Source organism: Antedon bifida, chromosome 3 (assembly GCF_963402885.1).
Source record: "Antedon bifida chromosome 3, ecAntBifi1.1, whole genome shotgun sequence".
NCBI classification, from domain to species: Eukaryota; Metazoa; Echinodermata; class Crinoidea; order Comatulida; family Antedonidae; genus Antedon; species Antedon bifida.
Genome location: NC_136228.1, coordinates 8,567,966 through 8,590,750, shown reverse-complemented (window position 1 = coordinate 8,590,750; position 22,785 = coordinate 8,567,966). Strand labels below are relative to the sequence as shown.

Sequence of the window (22,785 nt, the reverse complement as noted above, 5' to 3'; positions counted from 1 at the left end):
TTTTTTAATTTGTATTCCGTTCATACCAAGATTGTGAACAAGAAAATTCAATTCCTATCTATAATTTTATAAAGGACATCAATTTTGTATTAACAAAAAGAAATGAATGATTCTCAATTCATAATCAGGACTAAAGTTACTTAGAACTATTTCCTCAATCAACAATCAAGAAACACAAGTCTTTACTTTGGTCAATAAACAAATTGACCAGCTGCATCGCTTGGGGCAATGGTCACCTTACAGCGTTAACATTACTTTTACCAGGTACGTTCAATCTATACTTGAAGGTCTGTATCCGGCTGACGGATTGTGATGTACGCAAGCTGAGCGTGACCATAATTAATAGGTTTTCATACGTGCCGTGAAAGCAGAGTTTGTATCTTTGACTCTTTGTAAGCACCATGAGAGGTGGAGATTTCACACACATTTGAAAGGTTACTACTGATATCAATTAAAAGTCTATCAGACATTTAATCTATTCAGAAATGAAGGCAAACAAAGAATTATATAGAATGAAAAGAGGTGTTTATAAACGATAGAATCTGGATAATCAGCGAAATTCACAGTCCTTCCTGGGATAATAGATATGATTAAAACATGATTAGAATGTATTTTATGTCAATGATTTGTTAAACAAAACGATCATAAATTTTATGATTATGATAGTGAAAAATTGTATAAATGTTTTTTGCAGCTGATTGTTTCTTCAAAATCATTTTGTAGTGATATTAGTCTTTAAGTTCTTTTTTTGTTGTGGGGAGTGGGGGGTGTGAGGGAGTATTGTTATGGCAATCAATAGCATGACATTCACAAAAACAGAAAAAAAAATTTAAAAAAAATGTATTTATGATCATTAATTGTAATGAATTTATTACTTTAATTTAATTTAAACTAGATGGAGACCTTTTTATATTTAGCAACATGTAAATTTGTTGAATAATCAAAATACTTCTTCTCAGCCATATCAATTGGCTTTCTTCATTACTGTCGGCACGCAAACCAAATCAACATGTGTACGTTTTCTTCAATAAAACCTCTCAACAAGTGACGTAATTGAAAAAGAAATGCTGACGTCAAGGTAAGGCTTGATGAAAATACTAATTGTCAATTGAATTTCATAACATGCAAACAGATTTTTCCATTATTTATAAGAATAATTCCATCACCACGAAATTGTGAAAACATATGAATTATTAAAATAATAATTTGAACATGAAAGCGAGGATTTTTTGAAGGATGTTCGTAGATGTTTACAGATTCAGTTGCTATGACATAGTACCATGAACATGTTTTAATGTTGTAAACAGGAGAGTTAATGGTTGATCAGGGATGAGCACCTTATAATTGAAAATCAGCTGTGTATGAAGAAATTGACAATCAAATTGACAAAACAAGTATCACTCATAAATTAAAAAGTATAATTGAAATTGTGTATAGAAAAAGTTATTTAATTTCTATTTAAATATTTAAAAAAAAAAACATCTTATTTCACAGTATGCTATTTGTGGTATTGTTATTTGGGAAAGAATTTGTTGAAAAATATATTTTGTATATTAATCTGAATCTCCACCCTCTATTCACCAGCCTTATGCCTCTTTTGTTTTATTTCTTTTATTCCTGTCCACTCTGGCAGGGCTTGCCTGATATATATCTATCTTTTCTGGCTGTTTTACTTTATCATTTTGATTTAGCTTTTCGCTTTTTTTTTGTATCTCCATTGAGATCCAGCCACTGATATTCACAACATTGTCATTTTCTCAGTATTTTGCCTTTGGATTTAATCTGAATTTTATATTGTTTGAAGGTTTGCATAGCGAAATCAAATATTGATATAAAGTTTGCGGTACACCACTGAAAAGAACTGTTGAGTTTCTCAATTGGGAAAGATATTTTTTGAAAACTGTTTGTTGTTTGTAAAGTATAACAATCTTAATGTCTGATTCTTCCACATAAGCATCTTACAGTCATTTTACTTTAGAATTATATTTAAGCAAAGTTATACAAACAAAAGTTGAATGATAAATTTATTCAGATTACTTCACGAATATTTAACATATGTTTATCCAATCCAGACTTACTCGGAATACTTTATCCACATGATCTTTTGGAGATAACTCATCAACGCTTGGCTGTGAGTACTTTCCCATCATGTCATAGATGGAAGTGACAATGTCCAGCATCTCCTAAGTACAACAAAAAAAAAACATATATAAATTAGAGAAATAATTACATGGTAACGACTACCCTAAAAGAAGGCAGAATTTTTTGTTGTTGATTGTCTCGACATGGCACAAGACTCGTCAGAGAACTGACTAAACTTTAAAATTAAAGATTACTACCATGTGGGGACCACTTTTAAGTGGCTTGATGAACAAACAATAAAGGTGGTGATTCTAATTAGAGACCGAACCCTATGTATGAATGAAAATCAAATGTTTTGAATATTTTGTGGACAAAGTATAGCAATAATATAAGACCAAAGACATTGAAACCATTGCACTGTTGCAGTAAGTATATAGTGAATTTACATCACTGTACACACACCGTAGTCATAAATTATTAAAATGATACAGCACATCTCATTTGCAGTAAACATTTTTATTATAAGTGATTGTGTTTTAACTTGTAAAATTTGAAATTTATCATAGCAACCATGTGATTGATGCAAGATTTTGAATAATTATTCTGTTATTTCCGGTTGAGGTTTAAGCAGGTGTTTATAGAACAAAAGCGGACTGACAGACAGTAAGAGTTGTTGAGGAAGAAGAGACTATTATGACAGGAAGACAAATAAAGATAAAACACTGATGATACAAAATATTACAACCAAACACAACATTTTGCAGTTGACTGCTAATCATATTCATATGACTGTAGCTCTTACAATGATTCCTATACTTATGTTACTGCAACACTTATTTGACTGCAATACTTATTTGACTGCGATACTTATTTGACTGCAATACTTATTTGACTGCCGCACTTATTTGACTGCCGCACTTATTTGACTACAGCCTTATTTGACTGCAGCACTTATTTGATTGCAGCACTAATTTGACTGCATGCCTTATTTGACTGTAGCCCTTATTTGACTGTAGCACTTATCTGACTGCAGCACTTATTTGACTGCAGCACTTATTTGACTGCAGCACTTATTTGACTGCAGCGGTTATATGACTACATACTTATTTGACTGCAGCACTTATTTGACTGCAGTACTTAAATGACTGAATTGCTTATGGAACTACATACTTATTTGACTGCAGCACTTATTTGACGGTAGCACTCACTGTATTTGACTGCAGCACTGTACTTGACTGCTATACTTATTTGACTGTAGCACTATTTGAATGTAATGGTTATTTGACTGCATCACTTTTTTGACTGCATGCCTTATTTGACTGCAGCACTTATTTGACTGCAATACTTATTTGACTACAATACTTACTTGACTGCAGCACTTATTTGACTGCAGCACTTATTTGACTGCGGCACTTATTTGACTACAATACTTATTTGACTGCAGCACTTATTTGACTGCAATACTTATTTGACTACAATACTTACTTGACTGCATCACTTATTTGACTGCAGCACTATTTGACTGCAGCACTAAAATGACTGCAGTGCTTATATGACTACATACTTATTTAACTGCAGCACTAATTTGACTGTAGCACTTACTGTATTTGACTGTAGCACTATTTGAATGTAATTTATTTGAATGCAGTGTTTATTTCACTGCAACATTTGACCCCAATGCTTTAACTGATCTGTTAAATCAGCATTTAAAAGTTTATCAAAATAGTGTTACATACTTCTTTCGTTATTGATCCATCTCCATTGATGTCATATAGCATGAAAGCCCAATTTAATTTTTCCACCACAGTACCTCGGGAGAGTATTGACAGCCCTGATATGAACTCCTGCAAAAAAAAAACCATAAAAAACATATTCACACTAATTTAACATAATACATAATAATGGCATATGATTTAAACAAATTTCAATTTGTGTTGACTCAGGACCCATTTACATCATCTTCTGAATTTTGTAGTTGCATGGCCTACCGTAGGCCTACTCGTTATGTGGAAATACCTCTGAGCGTGTTGAGAGCTTTTTACATTAATTCATTCTATAAATATACCGATTCATTACTTTTTTTTCAGTTATTAACTTCATTCAAATAACAGTATTGTTTACATGCCAAAGAAACACTAGTAATGTAAAGTTGAGAATGTCGACTTGACATTTACTGCAAAAGACGGGAAATGTCATGTTGACATTCTCAACTTTACATTGATTCTCTTTTTCTCGGAATCTAGCAGTTTATCGGAAACCTTTCTTAACTAACAACCATATCCAGCTTCTCATTCAATTAAATGAGTTTATTGTAAACACATTAATATAAACAGCAGGACGTGAGTTCAGTATAAAATATTTAGTCCAATTATGTATAAATTCAATTTAATTTTACTACCCAAGTCATATAATGTAGAACAGGAGATACGTCAAGCACCTACTAACGTATACTGCATAATAATGTGAATATGATACACAGGCCACCACAAAGTTCTTGTTTATCTATATCTCATCATTTTAAATTAACCTGGGTTCCTGAAACATTATCCAATCAAGATGGATAAGCAAATGCGCATAAAGTAATAACTTACAATCTGTAAAGATTGAATTAACAGATAACTACACCGCTATAATATTTCAACAGTGTGCCTATCCTACAAATGATCCAATATTATACATATAAGATATATAAAAAGTATCCCTTTTGAGATACTGCTTTGTGAATAAATAAATAATCAATTATTAAATGCTTCATTTATTGAGAAAATTGCATAGTCATAATAATTTGATCTGTGTTGCACATGCGTAACATTATAACAATTTTTGTTCCAGTTTATCAATTAGAGTTTTAGATTGAGGCAATAAAAGTAGGCTAAAGTATCATCATGGGTCACAGATACTGTGAATGAATTACAAAACAATCAATATCTTGCGACTTTGTAATTTTAAAATTTTAAACAACGTGGTTGTATAGTACTGTATTCATATTACTAGTATCATGTTCAGAATTTTATCTCGTCAATAAATTATACTTTGTAAGCTATTGGATGACATAAAACGAATCAGAAAGAGAGAATAAACCCAATTTTACAAGTATACTTGACAACAAATCCCTCGCTGGTTTAGACAATCACGTAAACAATCCCCTGTAGAGTAACGAATCTAATATTGCCGAAGTTGGCTGAAATTAAATGGATTATCCCTTCAATAGGTTTAAATGTTATGGATTAGTACGCCTTTATTAAGTCTTTCCTGTTGAATGGGTAATTTATTTAGATATTATTCGCATGAAATAGATCAAACATCATTAATAAAATAAATTCAGTAAATAACAAATAAATCAAAATCTGTCTCTTGGCAGATGAATGCAGGACTCAAATTAATGTTAGATTCTAGAATTTGGTGGTCCTCAATTTGTTCACAGCTATTTATTTAGCAACATTAAAAAAAGCAAGACTGAAACAAAGATAGTCCCCCCTGAAAAATAATTACACAATACTGTCAATAACAGTTTTGAATATGTTATTTTAATATCACAAAGATTTGTTTTTTTTTAAACTGTTTATCTTGTCCTTTTATAAGTTAAATCATTATTTGTTTGTTTTTTTTCTGTGGAAGTGAATAACTGTTTATTAAAACTACAAAATGCCCTATTTAAAAGTTTGCTTTTACTCATCTTTATTTTCATGATTTTGGAAACAATACATCTTTAAATCATTCATATAAACGAAGTGGCTGTGGCTCATATGTAAACTAAATCTATAAATTCAGATAGTGTAATATAAGAAGTTGGTTGCATTAAGATTCATCAATACTAATAGTAGTTGATTCATCCATTTGGCCGAGTGTATATTTCACACTGACTTTTGGGGAAATAAATTATCACACTATTTACATCCACAGGTATAGCATTCTACAGTACATTCAACTCATGACTAGACCGAGAATGTACTTTAATCAATAAGCTGATAGTTCTTTGGCATAGGACCACTTTAATTGTCCAATTGTATACTGTATGCGTCACTGTAAGATATAGGTAGAGGTTCCTTGCTTCTTCGCAGTAGCAGATGGCAGATAAACTCAAAATAATGTTACTTTACATTCAAACTGAGATTCTGATCCAGAGGACAGATAAAGAATCATGAAAAATTGGTGTACAGTAGTAGTGTATAAAAATAGTGTGATCGTAGCCTAAAGATCTTAAGCTCTGTCTACACTATCTTTGAAAAAACAGTGTGATGTGCCCAAATCGATATGCTTAAATATGGTGACATCATCATGTCCATATATGGGCACATCACATTTTTTTGTCACATAAAGTTTGATAGTGTAATGGGCAGATCCTGGACGAAGTGGGTGAATTGGGATGGTACTGATTGTGGATGGAATATCAAACATGGGGTTACTAATTTTCTTTTGGCTCTTCTTCCTGCCTATGGGTACTGTTGTATCACTTTGAAAACAGTTTATCTAATTGGAACTGATACATCTATTATATATATTGTAGCAACTTGTAGAACCGATAGATACATCTTTTATTTATATTGTAGCAACTTTAAACTTGCAAAATCTAATTTAATTAATTCCGAGTTAACTTAATGTATTCACAAAGAAATATCAATCTCACAGCGACAACTTGAAAATCATTAAACTGTCATCATCATCTGAAGCGATGAATAATTTAGAAAGAAATTATGTATCGTTTCAATCATTGGAATTACACACAAATAAAAAAAATGAAAAAGAAATGAGGACAAAGAATGATGATGATATTGATATATATAGCCTAGTTGAATTCTAAAATATTACTCACAAAAAGTTTTAATCATAATTAATTTTAAAAGATATTTAGAATAATGGTGGAAAAAAATGAGGATCTGAGAATCAAAACAGGTCTATGCATTGTTTGCATTGTGTTTGTTTTAGATGCACAGATGTGAAATGTGAAATATCTTTTTTCAAAATATGGTACAAAAATCTGCATTACCTTGCTAAGTAGAAATGGGCCCTAAAGTATCTTTAGATGCAAAGATAATGATTGCTTTAAAATGTGTATTTATAATAATTTGTAGCAAAGTCTAGACATGTGAATGTTAATCATTCGATTACATTTTTTGAGAAAAATGAAATGAAATATTATACAAATCTAGGCCTAGGGTGTGAAGCTGGCATGTTGTAGTGTTATCATAGGGGTATTTTTTACCTCCATGGTGTTATAATAGAGGAAATATTTAGAAGATTGTAATGGAATATGTATGAAAATTAATCATACTTAAATAAATTTATCTTATATTTCAAATAGATTTGTAATTCAAAAAGAAATCTCGCTAAATCTTTGTTGCACCTTCTAGAAAATTATCATTTAAATGTTCTTACTTTAGCACCTTACACGATAAAGGTTATCAAGACTTAGAGATGGTGAACATTAAATTATTAAATTCAGATCTCTCACGTCCAGGATTCGCCCAAAGAATTCTTTAGAATTCAATTTTTTAATGCATCTCCCAGATTTCTCAAATGTACAAGAAATTCCCCAAAAATCATTCTGAGAGGATGTGCAAAGGTGTAAATTACATTTTCATGACATAAAAGAAGAGTTGTCAGCTATGACGTTGAATGGACAAATGAGGTCAGTCCTCACGTCATAATCTTCAAGGTAAATGACACAATTTGACATAGAACCCATGCAAAATATATGTCTCATATTATTATATATTATATTGCAAATGTTTTGTAACTACTGTGGAGTAGTTTTGCATCTAGGTGTTGAGATTGGTCAGATGTTTTGCTCTACTCTGACAGAATTTGTACTTTATACTAAGTTCATTATTTCAAGATGAAAATATTGGGGCTCTTTCATCAATCCAAGGTGAACCTCGTATAGGATGTAACATTTTAAAATATATTAAACAAATGTACATCCTCACAAGCACATCAGTGATACTTTTGTAACTGACCGAAGATGAAATTTGGCGAGACACTTTTGATCATTAGTTTGCATAAGACACTACATGCATTCATAGAACGACTAAGTAGAAAGGTAAATGACACGTCGTATGTACCTTTGATAAAGTTTATGAGCAGTCAATTAAAAACCTCATTCAAAGAACGGCTTAATTGAAAATCTTTAAAGCAATCAACTCACAGACTTTACTATTACCTAAGAAATGCCAAGTTATGATTTAAATGCTTTATTCCAAATATATTGTTGCAATAATAGGTTAATCGTGAAAATACACTTTTCACACAATTACCATAGTATTTTGAATTTAGGTCGGTTCTGGCTAGGTCAAAGATGTTGAGGAAAAAATATCTGCAACATCTGGTAAACAATTATCTTGAGAACAACGTTTAACCAGCTATTTAAAATTGTTCCAGTTTCTGGATAAAATGATATAAAATTGAGGTACAGTATATTATTCAAATAGTTATCCATTTTAGAGCAAACACAGAATTAATGTAATTTATGAGGTACAATGTATCTAATTTGTTTTTTTAAGAAACATATCGTCAATTTCTGAAAGATATTGAAAAATGATGTATCGTTTCATATGCTGAAATTTTACTTTATGTATGAAAAACAAGAAGTTACAAGTGTAAGTTTAAAATATATATTATAAGAACAACTTTATCTTTAATGGTACTAGTGGTATTGGTTGTTGCCAACACTAAAAATAAATGAGTAGTGGCTGGGTTACCTTGGTGTGGTCCACACAGTCCCTTCTCATACATGCCAACATCTTTAGTTTAAAAAACGGCAGGTGGTTTTTATTGTGTAGGTCAACAGCACCCTCTATTTATTATTGAGACCAGGGAGAGGTAAGGAGTGGAGTGTGTGACGTGCAAGCGCATCTATGTGAGGGGAATCCCTTTCCGTTGACAAAAAAATCAAATAAATTATGACCACAGATGGTCATTAATGGCTTAAATATTGTAAATTTGCTTATGGTGCATAAATCCAAATTAATTTAAATCTTTGTTATCCGGAAGAAAATGTGGAAACCAGGAGCATGACATTAGGCCAGGAGACAAGCCTAAAATACGGGAGTCTCATGGCAAAAAAGAAGTGTTAGCATGGTATACCTTTTATTGAACGATGATTGAGTATACTGCAAGAACATACCATTAAGGATCATGCAAAAGTCCATTAAGACAATCTTTGATTGAAAGGCCTACATTATATTTTAAATTATTTATTATAAATATTAATTAATATATAATTTTTTAGCAGTATTTCATGGATATAAATGTTTGGTGATATGGTAATTACATGACAGATGAACATTATATAAAAGAATCTATCATTTGTCTACATCATATGTCTATAAACATTAAATAATTCATTAATCATTATTTTATAAATGACCATGTATTAATAATACACCTATTAATTTTGTATATACTCATTTTTCATATTTTAAAAATTAAAGTATTTTAGCTTTGATTGCCTTTTCCTCCCACTATTACATGTGTAAAAGTAAAATGCTGCATAGGCAGGTAAATTATTATGTACTTACTTCCAACTGTAGGAGGGCCAGGTATTCACTTATAAGCACAGTAATTCAAATCGTTGTTAGGACATATAATTTGCCTCAAAAGAATTTTTCCTATTAGGACAGCATTATTAAATACATTAATACATTAATTGACAATAAAAAATTCAATTTTTGCTGTGATTCAATTACTCTGTAATTGTTACCCCTTCTTTACTATTTGCATTCTTCGGGCACATTTTAAACTGCATTTATTTTACATAATTTCTATGAAAAACAAAAGTCAAAAAAGAAACAAGGCCAATGTAAGCAAAGCCATATTGAACGTTGTCGTGTGTCAAACTGGAATTTGATGGTTTCGAGGTATCTGCTCCAGATTCAACTTCTAACAAACACTATTATATTCATACTTATATTGTCGATATCAATTTTAGTTCAAATATAGTTTTACCTAAAGCTCTTACAACGTTTACATACAATTTGAATAATTATCTATAACATTAACATAACCATTATAACTAAGCCTAGTGTACATCCGTCTCTTTTTGTTTAAATGTTATCTTCAATACAAATATTTATTTAATTTTTTCCATTCAAAATCTTTTATTTTTAATAAAAAAATTATGAAAATATATTCAAGTCAAGAGATACTGGGCTGATGCAATTTAGATTAAAATTAACAAAAAAGCCACAAACAAAAGTGGAAACACAAATTACGTTTTACTATGGTAGTATTAGCATTGGAAAGATGTGGTACCTTTTATATAGGATTCCAATCTGGAATCTTTTCAAACAAGGCGATATTATAATAAAGTCCACTAACTAAATATTTCATGAAGTTATATTTAACTGGTTACCGGTAAAACCAATCTTGACCATTAAAATCACAGCTGTTCCAACGTTGAGCTAAATGGGTTTGCATATGCCGTACAAACATGTTTAAAGAGGACTTAATTATTGGATTCCGCAATGGTTTGAAGTCTGCTTCATTAAAATCGTAGACTACTACATAAATTGACCAAGTAATAGAAGGCTACTCGGAATAAAGTTTACACTGTGAGTTTATATTAGAAATGCTGTAATGAGCAAGTTATACATTTATTTTTTTTTATAAATATTGTAATTGTTAATTTCTTCATTCATTTCTTTTACCTTAAAGATATATTGTCGCCCTGAAAAATTATTTTTTACATTTTTTTTTTTAATATGCCATTTTAATGTCACACTTTGACCAAAAAATTATTTTCCTGATAAAAACTAATTTAAAGCATAAATAGTCAAATTGTCTGGAAATCAATGAGTTTATCTCACTACATGTGTTGCATATAAGTTGTTAATACAGTTACGCAATTAGTTTCTCCACTTTCACAATGGGACAAGGTAACACTGTGTTTGAATTAAGTTTACACTACCCTGTTCCATCAGAGGACAACTATTAGGGGAAGATATATGGCGAACCTCTATTCAAGGGGAACTCTTATTAAGGGGACACTTTCCAGAGAACCGATATTAAAGGACACTTTGTTGTGCCCCACAGGTGTTCTCCAACCTCCTTTTTTTTATACAGCTATTATAATAATCAACGCTTAATTTGATTATGGTGATGTTTATGGATCCTGGTGACAAAACATTTCTTCTTGTAAGATCCTCTATAAATAATGGTGTTTATATAATAATATATATTTTTCCTTTTACAAACAATTGACAATTGTATAATACTTACCTCAAATGTGATTGATCCATTGTGATCAGTATCAAACGAATTAAATACATAATGTGCATATTGGCTGGAATCTGAAGACAAAATTTAATAAAAAGATTAAATACACGTACAGTACATGCGGATAGCTCTACTTGGATGTTTCTTTTATTCATGTATTGTATTTTTTAATGTATATTCAGTGACATAGCTACTAGTACGGTTGGTAAGGTTTTAACCTGACTACTTTTTCAGAGAGGCCTTTCGACAACCCAGTGGCTTGAACAGAGATTGTTTTCTTTTTTTGCAAAAACCAGACCACTTTATTTCTCACTGATATTCAAAATAAATCAAATGCAATCAAAAGAAGTAGATTTTGAGATCAGATGCAAATTATATTGAATGGTTCAAAAGCAGCACATACACAGTGCAGTATTTCTGTTATAAGCCAAACTGTGCTAATTTGAAAGTTTGAACGACATTAATAAATACTAATAATTATTTCATAGTTAGAATAACATCTGTTTTTGTTACGAAACACAGTCTAAATAGGACTCCTGAAAGAAATAGGTTAGAATGGGTTTGTTATACATCAAAATATGTTGTTGCAAATATCTGGGATAAAGCAATTTCATTTACAATGCGAACTCGTTTATACAGCGCACATTTTTGCACTTAGAGATTTAATACCATTAACCATTGTATAAATTAATGTATTTCTATGTTTCATTTAGGTTTCATGCTAGTAAATCATTTTCAGGTATTGAGCCTACTGTAATGTGATATGTGTTTGGTGCATGAAAAAACATAGAGCATGCATAGTGTGTTTATACATGTATCACAAATTCAGGGGTGAAAGTGAAAGAAAGAGGGATGGACACAAAAGACATTATGAACATCGGCGTTATATAAAGTCTAGTTGATTAATTGATAATTTATATCGATTGTTCATGTTTTTTCTTTCTATTCATTTTATTTCTTTCTCCCTTCCTTTCTTTTCAATTTATTTAAAACAATTCCCAACATTGTTTCACTAATAACCACATAAAGTTTTTCATTCACCTAATGTCTTTGATCTTTTTGTTTGAATTGGCAAAATTGATTTCTTATTATATGGATTGTAAAGTCTTATATGAAATCATAATCCCAATAATTGTATTTGAACCAATTTCAAACAAAACTAGGCAAGTGAATACAATATGTATACAAAATGCATAACCATAGATAATGCCAGAAGCATGACTTAGGGATAGTGCTTTTAATCATTCAAAATTGTATTAATTATCTCTCCATGTCAACTCTTACCACGATGATAGAGTATAACAGGTAAAGGGTTATAAAATGCACATATTAAACAATCACATGTGCTGTTGGCAAGATTTTAGATAGAGAATAAATGTAAAGACAAAGGGTATGATGTCATTTATGCTAATTTGTCAATTACTTTAACGAGTTCGCCGGCGCCTCTGAGTTGTACAATGTTACACTGTGTTAATGGATTCAAGTCATATTTCACACTTAAGTAAAGTTCATAATACTTCAGTTTAGTTCAAAATCCATTTTCATGACTTCAGTTACTTGAATTACCAGGAATTGTATGTATTTTTACAACATGTATATTAGCATTGTTATTGCTATTTAAAGCACCACTTTCAATCGCTATATTTGACCTCCATTTAGGCAATTATTTGGTTTGAAGTACTGTACATATAAAAATGATGAGATTCGGTATTTACTCTATATGTATGACATCAGTAGATGTCGAAATCGGATTCGGAGAAAAAATTAAACAATTATATATTCTTTTGGTGCATCAAAATGATACAGTATTCTCTCACATACTAGGCTTTCACTACAATTATTAATTACCAATCTGAACAATGAACGAAAATCCATTGATTTCTGGATATATTAAACCATTATGAAACAATAGGAGGAGTGAGGATAAGCCGTTTATTTAAAAATAGATTGACAATGTAATTTTTATATTGACTGCATTTCTGCTAAATTTTTGCACAATAACCGTTTAAATCAGTATAATTACCCAAAATGCAATTGGTCCTGGCAGTGAATTCAAATGTTACTGACAAGGTCAGCAGCTGTCAATCAAATAACTGTTATATTTTGTGTTGCAGCTAAAAGTTGCCCAGCAATAACCGGTTAAATGGCACTGAATTGAATGGGTGTTTTTAACTGTTATTTTTGCGCTTTAACCGGTTACTAAAAAATTGTTCTGTTTCTGCACCCAAGAAATTGGGTTAATTTATTCACACTGGTTCAACTGGTTACTTTTATTCAACAGAAACAGGACCTTTGACGTCATTTATAATTCAAGAATGGTTTTTAAGCAGGTAGGCCTAATAAATCTATCTTATATCAATTCAACCTACACTCTAATACTTCAACAGTACTAATTTTGATTCATGAAAAACTATTTTAAAATACAATTTTGAAATTTATTACAAATTCAGAATATATTACTGATGACAGGTTTATACCAATTTTATTTCACACCTATTAAAATAACCATTGTCCAGAAATGAGACACAAGAGAATATACGAAAGTAATCAAATTTATTAGAAACGCAACCAACATATCATTTTCTACATTACCACGAAGTTGATGCGTTTACTGCGGCCAATTGAGTTTGACTCCGAAAGGAAGACTTTCGGTGTAACTGTATAACAGTAATTATAAACAAATCAATAATACTTAAGTTGATCATTATATAGCAATCAGAATCTCTTTAACACATTTCCAACGGTAAAAGTAGATTCTGTGAAAAAAAAAGTGCAACTTCAATGATCAAAGTTGATTGTAAATAAATATGACCTTTATTTACGTTGGACCAACTCTAATTAAAGACAAAAAACGTCTGTGAAGCTAAGGATCTCATAATTTTACATTTCAATAATAACAATCCAATTTGATTCATTCTAGGCGATGTATATCTTGCCTATTATTGGTTGAAAGTTTATTTAGCATTAACCAATCAAATATGTTGTAACCCTAAAACTATACACATATCACATTAATAATTAACATCAACAATCACCTTCTATCATTCATATGCTATTCAGACTGGCGGGTGTTGAGAATATATAACTAAATGGTTTTTATTATACATTTATTTATTCATGTTTTTCTACTTTTTCACAAAAGTTCCCAAGAGGCATTTGACAGCCTATTTTTCTTTTATGGATATTTTTTTTTCAGAATATAAATTTACAGGAGCCTAGAGTACTAACACAAAATGGATGGTGAGAGTACATTCTAAAAAGAATAAGTATCATGTATTTACAGTTAATAACATATTTATTTTGTTAGTCTCTTCAGTAAAGATTGAAAATATAAATTTTAATTTCCATTCACTCAGAAGACACTTACAAAAACTTGATATAAATTCCTGCTTTACCATTCATTCTTTAAAATGTAAAACATTAATACAGAATGTTCATCTGGCATTGTTTTAGCAAACCTGTTTAGCAAACTTGTTTATCAAACCTGTTAAGCAAACCTGAGTTTAGCAAACTTGTTTATAAAACCTATTTAGCAAACCTGAGTTTAGCAAACTTGTTTAGCAAACCTGAGTTTAGCAAACTTGTTTAGCAAACCTGAGTTTATCAAACTTGTTTGCAAACCTGTTTAGCAAAATTGTTTATCAAACTTGTTTGCAAACCTGTTTAGCAAACCTGAGTTTAGCAAACTTGTTTGCAAACCTGAGTTTATCAAACTTGTTTAGCAAACCTGAGTTTATCAAACTTGTTTAGCAAACCTGAGTTTATCAAACTTGTTTGCAAACATGTTTAGCAAACCTATTTAGCAAAATTGTTTAGCAAACCTGAGTTTAGTAAACTTGTTTAGCAAACCTGAGATTATCATACTTGTTTGCAAACCTGTTTAGCAAACCTGTTTAGCAAAATTGTTTGGCAAACCTGAGTTTAGCAAACTTGTTTGCAAACCTGTTTAGCATTTGAACCTGTTAGGTAACATGTTTTCAAAACTGCTTAGCAAACCTGTTTTACTAACTTGTTACTTGGGTAATACATTTTTTTAATACTTTTTTTACAGTTTATACTGTAGAGGTCATCTTTTAAAATAAGATTCACACGTATCATGCGAAATATAAAATAGCAAATCAATTTTCTAATAAATGTTTCAGATGGATGAAATGATACACTGCGTTTAAATAGATGACCCATATTATTATATTGTTTATAATCCGCATTGTTAATATTTCATTGTATCTTGTCTCTTTTGATTTATGACCAGTCCTATAATAATATTATATTTTTGCTTCATTATTATTCTTTTTGCTATAAAGTAAACAACTTGTCAAATTGATGTATAGTTGATAGTTACATAAACAGCTCATGTTTCTTGCGCTTTACTTAATATGTATTCATGAGTTTACTTGCAACGTCATCAACAAATGTAAATAAAACACTACAGAAATAAATTGTACAAAAATTATCCATTAATTAACTATTCAAGAGTCAAGCAAATATTTATGTAAAACCTAATAATTTTCTTATTGACAAAATAAATTTTCAGAATATTAAATGTAAATCGCACATAAAAAAAACACAAAAAGTACATTCCATTGTGATTGTAAATGTACTTTAATTGGTTCTATAGTACTTTCTTGTTTCATTTTTTTATCTCTCTTTCGTTCTGTTCTTTGGAGTACAGTGTGTGTATTTTAGTAAAACATTAAACAAAACTAGAATTTAATTCGTCACTTTGACGAATTATAGGTGATCATTTTTATCATTTTACTGAAATTAATTTTTTTTAAACATACACGTACGTTAACATACGATCGGAAAATGTTGATGTATGCCATCCTATTATATGCTTATAGTGCTGAGTTGTGCCTATATGCCATATAAAATATGTACAGTATATACTGTATATCTATATACAGTGTAGCATAGGTGAAATTACGGGACACACATGTTCTAATATTTTGGCATGATGACGTTATCAAACTAAACTTTAAGATGACAATTTCGAAAGATAATTAATTGAGCAAAAAAATATAAGATTTTGAAAAAAATTTGGCACGTAGAAGCGCTGTGCGCGCTCTTTGAATTGTGTATAACTTTGACGAAAAATTTGAAAAAACTACTTTTTCAAATCAACTGGCCATATGTTAACGTCACAACATCCGATAGGCTTAATTTTTATATGAATTAATATCTACATTTCATCAGCTTTCATAATAAATTATAATCATCAAGGTAACCTTCAATTCTGAAGAGCTGTAAGATATTCAAATTTACTGCGAAGGTGAAATTACACGGCCTACGTTATTCAAGTTTTTACGCGTGATGACGTCATTAAAATGAAGATAGTGTCAACTCATGATAAAGATAATTAATTAAGCAAGCACATACTGAAAGTTGTGCGAAATTCGAGCACACATAACCAAGATGCGCTCTGTTGAATGTGATAATCTACACAAAAAGATAACAAATCCTAATTTTTAAATTCAAGTGGCCATTTGATGACGTCAAAACATTTTGTACGTAAAGTGTGTACATGAATTCATATCTACAACTCAATGGCTTCCAGAATAAGTTAAAAAAATCGGGGGTCATCTTGCATTCTGAAGAATTATTTTCATTTTAAAAAAGACCTATTTTTCACCATTTTCAGAACTTTTGTAAAATTAATATGCGCATTTTGTCATTTTTAACGTGCTCGTATAGCGTTATTTTAAGTCGGAACTGACTCAAATTTGGTGAATGTACTAAGGATAGTGAGTAGAATGAGATTTGTAAAAAAAATTCATATTTTTTACGCTTTTTAAGTATCGCGCGCGCAAAAACGCATTTTTGCGCAGTAGTTTTTTGAAACACGCAAATGGCCTAATTCATGCTCTAAATTGATCAAAACTTAATTTTGAGCGGTTTAAATTTTTAACGCGCGATATCACGCGCATGAACCTACGTGCGCGTGCGTTTTTATTTGCTAATATTTTTACCCTTGACCTGAAGTTTACGTGTAGTGAATTTCATTAATATGTGATAATGAATTATGGAGATATGATTGATAATGTGATTTCGCAAAATGGCGTATAAATGTCGTCACGGATGAGTGATCATGCTGGAAAGCTTATTAGGATTAAGTTATATTATTTGAAAGATATTCTGAAATGTTGGTAATCATTGACATTAAACTTTTTGAGATAATTGTTACACAAAATAGTGTACAGAAACAATAAAAAGAAAAAAAATAAAGATTTCATACAATAACAATAGGTGATCATTTAGCATTCTAAATGATCACCTAATAATAACTAGAATTTAATTCGTCACTTTGACGAATTATAGGTGATCATTTTTATCATTTTACTGAAATTAATTTTTTTAAACATGCACGTACGTTAACATACGATCGGAAAATGTTGATGTATGCCATCCTATTATATGCTTATAGTGCTGAGTTGTGCCTATATGCCATATACAATATGTACACTATATACAGTGTAGCATAGGTGAAATTACGGGACACACATGTTCTAATTTTTTGGCATGATGACGTTATCAAACTAAACTTTAAGATGACAATTTCGAAAGATAATTAATTGAGCAAAAAAATATAAGATTTTGAAAAAAATTTGGCACGTAGAAGCGCTGTGCGCGCTCTTTGAATTGTGTATAACTTTGACGAAAAATTTGAAAAAACTACTTTTTCAATTCAACTGGCCATATGTTAACGTCACAACATCCGATAGGCTTAATTTTTATATGAATTAATATCTACATTTCATCAGCTTTCATAATAAATTATAATCATCAAGGTAACCTTCAATTCTGCAGAGCTGTAAGATATTCAAATTTACTGCGAAGGTGAAATTACACGGCCTACGTTATTCAAGTTTTTACGCGTGATGACGTCATTAAAATGAAGATAGTGTCAACTCATGATAAAGATAATTAATTAAGCAAGCACATACTGAAAGTTGTGCGAAATTCGAGCACACATAACCAAGATGCGCTCTGTTGAATGTGATAATCTACACAAAAAGATAACAAATCCTAATTTTTAAATTCAAGTGGCCATTTGATGACGTCAAAACATTTTGTACGTAAAATGTGTACATGAATTCATATCTACAACTCAATGACTTCCAGAATAAGTTAAAAAAATCGGGGGTCATCTTGCATTCTGAAGAATTATTTTCATTTTAAAAAAGACCTATTTTTCACCATTTTCAGAACTTTTGTAAAATTAATATGCGCATTTTGTCATTTTTAACGTGCTCGTATAGCGTTATTTTAAGTCGGAACTGACTCAAATTTGGTGAATGTACTAAGGATGGTGAGTAGAATGAGATTTGTAAAAAAAATTCATATTTTTTACGCTTTTAAAGTATCGCGCGCGCAAAAACGCATTTTTGCGCAGTAATTTTTTGAAACACGCAAATGGCCTAATTCATGCTCTAAATTGATCAAAACTTAATTTTGAGCGTTTTAAATTTTTAACGCGCGATATCACGCGCATGAACCTACGTGCGCGTGCGTTTTTATTTGCTAATATTTTTACCCTTGACCTGAAGTTTACGTGTAGTGAATTTCATTAATATGTGATAATGAATTATGGAGATATGATTGATAATGTGATTTCGCAAAATGGCGTATAAATGTCGTCACGGATGAGTGATCATGCTGGAAAGCTTATTAGGATTAAGTTATATTATTTGAAAGATATTCTGAAATTTTGGTAATCATTGACATTAAACTTTTTGAGATAATTGTTACACAAAATAGTGTACAGAAACAATAAAAAGAAAAAAAAAAACTAGACATGTAACTCGTCACTTTGACGAGTTTGGTTTTCCGCCGCGCAAGTGGTGCAACATGAACGTGTAACGACGTACCTTACCGTACCGAACATTAAGGGGATAGGTTGAGGACAAAAGGAAGTGTCCACGTTGGCATTATGACCTGAACTGAAGAATATGATATGTTTTTATTGCTGAATTCTATTATTTTGATTCATATATAGTATACACAGTATAATCTGTATCCATATCACATACAGTGTAGAATAGGTGAAATTACGGGACCCGCTATTTATTGCAATTTTTAACATGGCGACGGCATCAAAATGAAATACAAAGATAGCAATTTCGGAAGGATATTATCTCAGCAACAACATATTAACGTGCAAAAGAAATTTGAATACGTGAAATATTGATGCGCGCTCTTTTAAATGCAATGAATTATGACGCAAAAGATGAAAATACGACTTTTTTCATTTAACTGGCCATATGATGACGTCACAACATCCGATTGGCAAAATTTTCACATGATTTCGTATCTAAAATCCAATAGCTTCCAGAAAACGTTTTAATCGTGATTATCAAATTTTATTCTTACGAGCTATAACAGATTAAAATTTACTGTAAAGATGAAATTAATGCCACACGTAATTTAAATTTTTAGGAATGATGACGTCAAAAAAATTAAAATATTTATAATTCATGCGAAAGACAGTTGATTGACCTAGACAATATCAAAATTTGGGTGAAAATGGAAAACGGATAAGTGGAGATGCGCTCTATTAAATGTGATGAGCTATGACGAAAGATACAAAAATCCTAAATTTTATATTAGCGTGGCAATACGATGACGTCACAATGTCCGGTTAGCCATATTAATATATGATCCGATATCTACAACTCATTAACTTCCAGAAAATGTCATCCACAAAAAGTTGACCGTCTAGTTTAGAAATTACGACTGTTTAAAAAAAGGCATATTTTAAACGAATTTTTTAACCTTTTCATAAAAAACGCGCGCAAATTGTCCAATTCGACGTGCTCGTATGACGTATCTTTAAGTCGAAATTGTTTAAAATTTGGTAAAATTACTAGAAAAGGCTGGAAAAACATAAATCACGCGAAAAAAATACGTTTTCAATGCTACGTGCGCACCGCACACGTAAAAATGTGCGCACGCGTGGGAATTTTTGACATGCTTAAAACGACATGAAACGCGTAGAAAGTTGATTATAAATTAATTTTGCGCATTTTGAAATTTTAAATGCGCGTGCGCGCGTAACTTTGTGTAAAACACGCAATTTTTTTTCCACAGAAAGTTAGCGCATAATATAAATTAAACTTTTGCAAAGTTTCAAGTTGAAATGTTATTTGGTTGTCGAGCTATGTTAAATACGAGAAAATCGTTAAATCGCGCGTACGTCACGTTGCGCAATTGTAAGCATCATGAAAAGCTTCGCTTGACGACGTTACATAAATGTCAAAATGTCAACATAGTTAAAAAAATGTTATGTTTGCAAGTTTTAGAGAAAAGCGTTACACAAAAATCATACAGAAAGAAAGAAGATGAAAAAAAAGATGATGATGATTTCGTACAATCACAAGAGGTTTTCCTGCAACTTCGTTGCGGAAAACCAATAAAGATTTCATACAATAACAATAGGTGATCATTTAGCATTCTAAATGATCACCTAATAATAAAGATTTTATACAATAACAATAGGTGATCATTTTATTCTAAATGATCACCTAATAAAACTTCTATTTTAGTAACTTACCAGTTTTAACAAATTTCTTTCAAGTATATTTACTAAACTATACTAAAACAAGGTTTGATCTTTCTCTATTTTTATTGAAAATAAAGATAGTTTAAATACCTTCACAACCTAAACACAATCAAATTTCTGCGTTGTTTTGCTTTCTTTAGTTGCTATGACAAAAATATAACTAATACTTTTCACAAATTACAAAAAACTTCAGTAGAAATTCATCTGTAATATTATTCAAATATTATTTTAGATTATTCACTACAGCAGTCAATTTCAAGAACAACAAACCAATACTGTATTCTTGTACATAATGACATAAGCAGATAACAATAAAAATTTAGGCACTCAGAAACTGAGTGAAGTACTTGCTACAGAGTTAGCATGTTAAAAGAATACAAACTTTTCTTTTTTTGTTATTTGTGAAGTTATTAATGAACCGATTTTCTTTCAATAGACATACAGAAAAATTCAGAATGATCATGCTAACAAACATACAAAGCAAGTACTATAAGTAATGTCTGGGAACTAAACCCTATAAGACAGAAATGGTACCGAATGTTGACAATATTCTAAAATATTAGTTTTAAAACTCAGTATGTCAAAAAACAAAAACAAACCTGAACAAATTTCACCTCGTATTTTATGATAATATCAAGTATTATTGGAAAAATATACAAATAAAATATACCATTTCATAATCATTCTACATCATGTGAGTGCCTAAAATGATGTTTTGCCAGATGAATTTAATTGTCAGAGATTAGAGAAATTTATTGATAAATAAAGAAAAAACTTTTCAATATCAATATTCAAGCCTTAATTTCTCAAACCAGGTTTAATGCAAATTGATGCATTGGTAATTTTAACGTTCCATTAGTTATTTCTTGGAAATTCTTTTACTCTAAATCTTTAGAAAGATCGAGTAATGGCAAATTAAAGAAATAAAAAAAAAGAATGATTAAAGTAAATGGGTTATTATTTTTAACTTTCTAATTATTGCTTAATATAACAGATTCTCAGTAGTGTATCTATAATTTGTATAGGCAATAGGCAATTTTAGGTATTAGCTTGAAAGATAATATAATTTAAATTCTTTTTTAACTCACTGTTACAAAGAGCGGCACAATATTAAGTACAGTACAGTATGTCTGAATTATAATCTAAAGGTTTTTACAACTAATATGATATTTTTTCTGCAAGATTGACTTTCCATTTAAGTGGATTAAGATTATTTTACTTATAGAGTGCACTATTTCAGGTCATATGTTTATAAAATGACAAGATACTAATATTAAATATAATTTGATCATCATTCCTTGCAAGGGTGGTACCAAGGGCATAACCAAATAAACTTATATCATCTATATTATTTCAAAGTTTAATAAAAGTGTTAAATGTATTATTCTGGTCCTCAAACTTAACTGGAAACTGAGGAAATTCGGATTAGGCCCTCCACGGACACATGGAAGCCAGCAGTGCAGCGCCTACCAGATCAGCACACCGGGAAACGATCCCCTACTCTTTTCGAATGACGTGTATTGCTAAGTACCTACACAGGACCAACAGCTTTGCATCCCAATCCGAAGGATGAGGCAATGAGAGTAAAGCATCTAGTATGCAATTAGTATGGTACAAATAACCTCGAATCCATGCCTATCATCACTCTTTAGTGTATATACAGCACCCGCCGCTATTTATAGAACGCAACCTGCCATGCCCAACGTTGCTTAACTTCGGTGACAAGAACCGGTGTTTGAACGCAGTATGGCCGTATATAATATTATAACATATTATAATTAGAAAAAAACAATTTATGTTGGTTTTTCTTCAGTTAATGCTTTATGTTACTTTTGTTATTGGCTAATTCTAAAGGCTATCTAACAGTTGACATTGTTGTTATCTTCCGAGTCCGAATAATTATTCACATAAAATATATAGTACTGTATTGG

At 30.7% G+C, this 22,785-nt stretch overlaps 2 protein-coding genes across 7 annotated transcripts in view; one reads left to right on the top strand and one right to left on the bottom strand.

Annotated features, from left to right (window-relative positions):
• LOC144836813 (uncharacterized) overlaps positions 1-22,785 on the top strand; it is a 228,227-nt gene that overhangs the window by 39,318 nt on the left and 166,124 nt on the right. The gene's annotated exons all lie outside the window — the stretch shown is intronic.
• LOC144836802 (Kv channel-interacting protein 4-like) overlaps positions 1-22,785 on the bottom strand; it is a 141,753-nt gene that overhangs the window by 2,377 nt on the left and 116,591 nt on the right. For all 6 annotated transcript variants that reach the window (XM_078691663.1, XM_078691664.1, XM_078691665.1 and 3 more), the window contains 3 exons: positions 11,299-11,369; positions 3,819-3,926; positions 2,079-2,183 (listed from right to left, as the gene is read on the bottom strand). In XM_078691663.1, coding sequence (XP_078547789.1) covers positions 2,079-2,183; positions 3,819-3,926; positions 11,299-11,369 — 284 coding nt within the window. The remainder of the gene's footprint in view (positions 1-2,078; positions 2,184-3,818; positions 3,927-11,298; positions 11,370-22,785) is intronic.